The following is a 7834-nucleotide window of genomic DNA, read 5'->3' as shown; positions in this document are numbered from 1 at the left end:
GATTTTAAAATTTGAGTTTTTAAAATCGCAATTCCAAACAGCCTAAAGTTGCGATTTGGTTTAAAATCGCAGATTATTTTTTAAAAAACGCACTCCCAAACGCACCCTGAGTATATCATAGACCCCCAGCAAAGCTGGTGGAGGCATATGCTAGTTGGAACAGAGAAAGGGTTTCTTATGAACCGAAGAACCTTGCAAGCAAACTTTCTAGTTTAGGGGCCTTTTCCTATCCTTCCATGAAGTTATGACAAACAGTATTGTTGGAACAATTCCAGGTGGATACGGTACTAGAACAGCTCTAGGTAGGCGAGGGACTCGACCTGCAAAACAGGCAGCAAATTAGACACAAGAGCTTGCCGCAGCGGGCCGGAGGGAGAAAACTTTGATGCTTAAATTGTAAAATTTCAGATCCCTTACATGTTGCATCGTTCCGGCTATTTATAATAGCTGATTCGAGTAGTGGAGGGGCTCACATTTTCTCAATCTGCAAGTCGAGACTCGCGAGATGCTTAGGTCATAGCTGCGAGTTGTGACGTGTCACGTGTATGGAGCCAGTGGCCTGACACGAGACGGCTCTGGATACAATAGACAAGACATGTGTCTAGTATATGCTGGCGGAGTGCCCACCATCTTCCAATGTCGATCAAAGGCTTGATTGTTTGGAGGCAAATTTGAGTCAAGCGATGCTTGATATGCGGGACTTATTCGCAACCATGAACTCCAAATTTGATCAACTGATGAAGGTACGTCAAATAAAATCTTCATCTTCACCGAAACAGAGCAATAATATTGCCAATCCAAATTCTATAGTAAGTCACAATGTATCTACACGTCAAACATCAATGAAGTGCACTAGTGCAAGCCCATCCTCTAATGGTGGCTCCTCTCATAAGTAGCAAGAGCCAATAGGCTTGGTGATTGAGATGGCTCTAAACAATCCTTCACTGAAGGAACATATAGAAAGGAGCAAAATTGGGTAAAAAATCCATAGTGTTAATAATCATTCGCCACGGCACAACTCGTTTAGGAACCGCAGAGATAAAGCACATCCACGTAGAGAAGGTTCTCACAACCAGGGGATCAAACATCAACACCATCAATGGAATTTCAAGGTAGCATTATACCAAAAGATACAAGGAAGCATGTTCAAGCTGCATAACCCAATCCAGAAGCAAAAGAAGAGTTCAAAAGTAATTGATGAGGAACGTGTGGAAGAAAAAATGTTATTCGACAATGGCTGATTTTATTTTTCGCTTTTCAGATTTCGTCCTTGAGAACAACGACGTTTTCAAGGGGGAATGAATTTTACGATTCCTTTGATTTGGAGAATAAAATATTTGCCTATCTCTCTCGGTGTTTTATTTTATTTAGATTAGTCTTTATTTTCATATAAGAGTCTTGATAACTTAGTCCTAGTTTATATTCCAATAAGAGCTGTTGACATAGCTCTAGCTCTCTTATGTAATATGTAATGAATCCTATACTTAAAAGGGTTATGCTATGAATAAAGGTATGAAAAGATGAATCACAAATATTGTGTTTAAAAGGTGTAGGTTCCTTTAAAATCTAAAATTTAGGTTCCCTTAAAACCTAATTTATCCCTATATTCATAACAACTTGGTATCAGAGACAGCAATGGCTTCACCACCATCTTCCTATGTCAATCAAAGGCTTGATCGTTTAGAGGCAAATTTGAGTTCATCGATGCGTGATATGCAGGACTTATTCACAGCCATGAACTCCAGATTTGATCAATTGATGAAGGTACGTCAAGCAAAATCTTCATCTTCATCAAAAGAGAGCAGTAATATTACCAATCCAAATTCAACATTAAGTTACAATGTACATACACGTCAAATATCAATGAAGTGCACTAGTGCTAGCCTATCCCCTAATGGTCGCTCCTCTCGTCACTACAAGAAATCTACTCATCAGAAGCGACTTATTAGGCGCGACTACGCAGTCGATGCTAATGCTCACATATTAGCGTCGACTCTCAAAAGTCGACGCTAATATGTGAGTATTAGTGTCCACCTTGCAGTGGACGCTAATAGTCGACCCAAAAGATAAATATTAGCGTCAGCTTTATAGTGGACGTTATTACGTCGATGCTAATATACCAGTGGAAATTATACCATAGGCGGGAAAACTATTAGCGGCGACAAAATAACTATTAACGTTGACATGTGTCAACGCTCATAGTTTAGTATCAGCGTCCACTAAAAGTGGACGCTAATAGTCCTATATAACAATAAAAAAATAAAAAAAAATTAATAGTCCTCAATAGCGTCCACTTTGAAAGTGGACGCTGATGATGGATCATTACCATCCACAAGGTGGATGCTAAAGCTCTTGCACAAAAATACAAAAAATAAAAAACAAATTAAACTAAAAGCTCAACAGCGTCCACTAAAAGTCGACGCTGATGATATATTATTAGCGTCCATTATGACAGTGGACATTAATAATGGAGCATTAGTGTCCACTAAAGTGGACGCTAAAGCGCTTGTACAAAAATAAAAAAATAAAAAACAATTTAAACTAAAAGCCCAACAGCGTCCACACATAGTGGACGCTAAAGACAAGTCTTTAGCGTCCAATTTAGTGGACTCTAATGGTCTAGTAGAAAAACAAACTAAATAAAAAACAAATAAAATTACAACATTTACAGCATCCACACATAGTGGACGCTAATGATATATCAATAGCGTCCACTTTAAAAGTGGACGCTGAAGATGTGTCATTACACTACAAAAATTGTATTTTTTTCCTGACATGCAATTTTTGACGTGTTACGTGGTCTGACACGTCAGAAAATTTTATTGACGTGGTATTTTTGACGTGTGTCGAGCGTTCAAATTTTGGGTGTCAGAAATGAAAATTTTCTGACGTGTCACTTTTAACATGTCAATAATTTTTGACGTATCAAAAAGTGACACGTCAAAAAAATTTCATGACATGTCAGAAATTGATACGTCAGAAAATTTTCTGATGTGTTAATTTTTCTGACATATTAAAATTAACACGTCAATAAATTTTAAAAAATTATTTAAAATAATAATAATTTTTCAAAAAAATTTCATGACGTGTCATTTTCTGACACGTCAAAAAATTAAATTTTAAAAAATTATTAAAAAAATAATTTTTCTTTTTTAAAAATTTTTTCTTTTTGTTCAATTAAAAAATCTATTAATTTAAATTATTTTTCAATTAATATATATATATTAATTTTTTTCACCAATTTCATTTATCCAGCTCTCCCTCTCTCTCAACTCCCTTCCTTCATTTCTCCATGGATGCCATTCTCTCCTTTTCTCGCTTTCTCTCTTCTTTCCTCTATTTTTAAAAACTCAAACCCAAAAAAATCAAAAAATCAACCTGAAAAATCAAAAACCCAAAAACTCTTCAAAAACCCAAAAAATCTTCTTATATTCTCTAATCTTCTTCTTCTCTCATCTTTTTTTTTTTTTTTCATCTTCTGCTTCTCTTCTTCTTCTCTTCTCCTTTTCTTTTTCTTCTGCTTCTCTTTTTCTGCTTTTCTTGTGCGGCTTCTTCTTTTTCTCTTCTCCTTTTCTTTTTCTTCTTCCCATCTGCTGCTTCTGCTTTTCTCTTGTCCCATCTGGGAGCTGGCGGTGCAGAGAGAGAAGAGGGAGATTGAGAGAGGAGAGAGAGAGTGTGGGGGAAATAAAAGAGGAAAAGGATAAATAATAGGGAGGGAAAAAGTTGAATTAAGAGAGACATCTCCATTTTTTTTTTAGTGACATGCCAACATTTGACACTTCAAAAAATTATTGACGTGTCAAATTTGACATATCAAGAAAATTTTGTTACCTAATATTAATTATTTCCAAATAAATTAAATAATACAAATTAAGCGCGCGCGCGCGCGCACACACACACACACACACACACATATATATATATATATATAGTGAAAGCATTGCATAATTTTTATTATTAATTAATAACCATATATATTTTGTTACCTACTATTAATTAATAACCATAAATTAAAGAATATAAAGCACATATATATAATAATCATATATAGTGACACGTTAATAATGACACGTTAATAATTATTGACGTGCCAAAATGCCACGTCAATAATTATTGACGTGTCAAAATGTGACACGTCAAGAAATTATTAACGGGTTACATTTGACATGTCAAGAAAATATATTGAAAATAATAAGAGAAAAAAATTATATGATCACTTATTTTTTTAAAAATACAATATACTTAAGACTAAGATAACACATATGGATTAATATTCCTACAATATTGAAAACGTGATATGTATTAATACTATATCACTTTAATTAATAACCATATATATTTTGTTACCCTTTTTTTTTGACAAATTATCTCTTTATTAATATAACAATCAAATGGGGCAAAATGCTTCCTACAATGCCAAAGATATAATTTGAAATTTTCACAACTCAAATATTATCTGTGACATATACAATAGCCTATCGGGCTATTATAAAACAATATGTATAAAAAGTCACCATCTTAATCAGTTTCAGATCTACAACAAATTTCGATCCGCTGCTAGATCCTTGATTCTTAACTTTATCTCCGCTACTAGTGCTTTATCAATCGCAATCGCATTCCCTACCTTTACCATAGTGACAATTCTTATTTATGCTCGATATCTCCTCCGTCATCGATCTATGGTTTGCTTCCAGAAAATGAACCATAAGAAAACAAAAGACCGACCAGAAACAAATTCTGTCATTCTTAAGGGTTCGTGAAAACAAAACCTAAGAAAACAAATAAAACTTCATCCTACAGATCGCTATTAAAAGTAGATCTAGAGATAACACATTCTTATTTAAAAATGACGAAAATACAATAACAAAACCCAAATACACCCTCACGTGTTCCACGCTCCCCCTAAGGACCATTGACACACGCGCCCTAATCGATCTACGGTGGATGCGAAAAAAGGGAGGGGAGAAGAGAAAGGGGGCGGGAAGGAGGGAGTTGTAACTCCGTCATATATTTTGTTACCTACTATTAATTAATAGCCATAAATTAAAGAATATAAAGCACATATATATATAATAACCATATATAGTGAAAGCATTGCATAATTTTAATTATTAATTAATAACCATATATATTTTGTTACTACTATTAATTAATAACCATAAATTAAAGAATATAAAGCACATATATATAATAACCATATATAGTGAAAGCATTGCATAATTTTTATTATTAATTAATAGCCATATATATTTTGTTACCTAATATTAATTAATAACCACATACCAATTATACATATATATTATACATATACCAATTAAATTTCTTTACCTAATATAGGTACCAATTAAATTTTGTTATCTAATATTTTTTAAAACAAATAATTAATATTATTAATTAATTGAATTTTAACGTGTGAAATAATGACATGTCAAGAAAATATATTGAAAATAATAAGAGAAAAAAAATTATATGATCACTTATTTTTAAAAAAAATACTATATACTTAAGACTAAGATAACACATATATGTATTAATATTCCTACAATATTGAAAACGTGTACCCACACGTGTAAATTTACACAAACGGAATATTGTGGATGATTCGCAGTGCCCAATATGTGGGAGAGAAGAGGAGACGGGCTTTCACATTTTATGGTAGTGCCCATCTGCCATGGATGTGTGGTGTATGGGCAGTAGAACACTCCAAGAAAGTAAATTCACTGGGCCTAACTTCATTCAAGTGGTAGAGGGTGTTCTAGCCAAGTGCTCAACTGATGAAGTGAAACTGTTCGTTGGACTAGCCAGGAGGATTTTGTTGAGGAGAAATGAAGTTGTGCATGGGGGTGATCTTATCCACCCATCAGTTTTGCTGCGATTGACCACGAATGCCATCACCGAATATCACCTAGCTACTGCCACGGAGGAACCAGCCCAGGTCAGTATCGTGGAACACCCCTCACGCTGGATGGCTCCATATGCTGGGTGGCTGAAGATGAATTGGGACGCAGCTCTCAATCATTCCCAGGGCTACACGGGATTTGGGTTAGTCCTCCGAGACAGTAGGGGGCATCTAGTTGCTGCACAATGCGTTTCCAAACCGGGCGTTCTTACTCCTTCAGGGGCAGAGTTAACAGGGGCACTCATGGCTGTCTACTTCTGCAAATCCTTGGGGTTAACGAGGGTTCAGTTTGAAGGGGATGCACAGGCAGCTGTGGACGACATTAATTCATCGGTCAGGGATATGAGCAGTCTGGGTCACGTGGTGGACGACATACGTACTGAATTACAGGGAGTTTCTCTTTGGAAATTCACTTTTGTTCGAAGGGACGGGAACAGAGCAGCTCACCTCTTATCCCGGTTTGCGGCTTCGTATGCGGTGGACAAGATATCGTGTGATACACCACCTGTATGGTTGAGGGATATCATTTGTTTGGAGCAAATTGCTCCGGGAGAATAAGTGTATTAATTTATTCTGTGAATCTATCCCGGCTCTAATTTCGCAGAAACTAATGGGGATAATAGGGGGGTGTAACCTTTGTGGTGGCGCTACCTATTGTCCGTCAAGGCCATTAGGGAGAAATTAGAGTTTGGTGGATGGATGGCTATACCAGTATTGTACTCATTCTTTGATGATTGATTAATATAAGAACCTCGTTTTATCAAAAACAAATATTGAAAACGTGATATGTATTAATACTATATCACTTTAATGAATAACCATATATATTTTGTTACCTACTATTAATTAATAGCCATAAATTAAAGAATATAAAGCACATATATATAATAACCATATATAGTGAAAGCATATATCAATTTGCACCCACTTGGGTCAAATTGATAATGGAGTGTGTAACAACGACGAATTTTGAAGTGTTAGTTAACGGCTTCCCTACAAGAAAAATTGTCCCAACCCGAGGCATACGGCAAGGTGACCCTCTTTCACCGTATTTGTTTTTGCTTTGTGCCAAGGCATTGAGTTCCTTACTTGACAAGGTGGATAGGGAAGGTGTGTTGACCGGGGTTCCCACCTCTAAGAGGGGACCCGCATCAACCATTTATTTTTTGCTGATGATTGTTTACTATTTTGTAGAGTTGACTTGGAACATTGGGAAAAATTGTCTTCCATTCTCAGAATCTATGAAGAAGCTTCAGGACAAAAATTGAATGCATCTAAGACGGCTATCTATTTTAGTCGGAATACCATGTCAGCACGTCGACAACACATCCGTGCAGCCTCTGGTGTCCCTAGTTCACAAAGGTATGAGACATATTTGGGCCTCCCGGCTTTGGTGGAAAAATCTCGGACAAAAGCTTTCAAAGGGATACTTGATAAAATCTGGAAGAACCTCCAAGATTGGAAGTTAAAACTCCTTTCTCAAGCAGGGAGAGAGATTATGCTTAAGGCGGTGATCCAAGCAATACCGACGTATTGCATGAGCGTATTCAAGCTTCCCAAAATTTTGTGCGATAAAATTAACTCCCTAATGCAGCAATTTTGGTGGGAAGAATCGAAGATTCCATGGATGTCTTGGAGCAAATTGGGTATGTCAAAAGCTCAAGGAGGTTTGGGCTTTTGGGATTTCCTTTGTTTCAACAAGGCCCTTCTTGCGAAACAATGTTGGCGATTATGGTATATGCCCGATAGTTTGGTGGCCACGGTTTTGAGGGCAAAATACTTTGCAAATGGAACAATTCTTGAGGCCAAATTGGGCTCTAAACCCTCCTTTGCATGGCGGAGCATTTTGGGATCGTGTGACCTTCTCAAGGAGGGTTTGTATCGACGGATTGGCAACGGAGAATCTACACGGATTTGGGGAGACAAATGGATTCC

The 7834-nt window shown here is 36.3% G+C and overlaps 1 protein-coding gene across 1 annotated transcript; it reads left to right on the top strand.

The window, feature by feature from the left end:
• The first annotated feature begins 5671 nt into the window (after positions 1 to 5671).
• On the top strand, positions 5672 to 6457 carry LOC132169595 (uncharacterized). The gene has a single exon (XM_059580608.1). It carries the CDS (start codon positions 5672 to 5674, stop codon positions 6455 to 6457), a length of 786 nt encoding a protein of 261 aa, XP_059436591.1.
• The last annotated feature ends 1377 nt before the right edge of the window (positions 6458 to 7834 follow it).

This window comes from Corylus avellana, chromosome ca2 (assembly GCF_901000735.1).
Source record: "Corylus avellana chromosome ca2, CavTom2PMs-1.0".
In the NCBI taxonomy this organism is placed as follows: Eukaryota; Viridiplantae; Streptophyta; class Magnoliopsida; order Fagales; family Betulaceae; genus Corylus; species Corylus avellana.
Note: the sequence above shows the minus strand (reverse complement) of the source record. Positions and strands in the feature narration are given on the sequence as shown.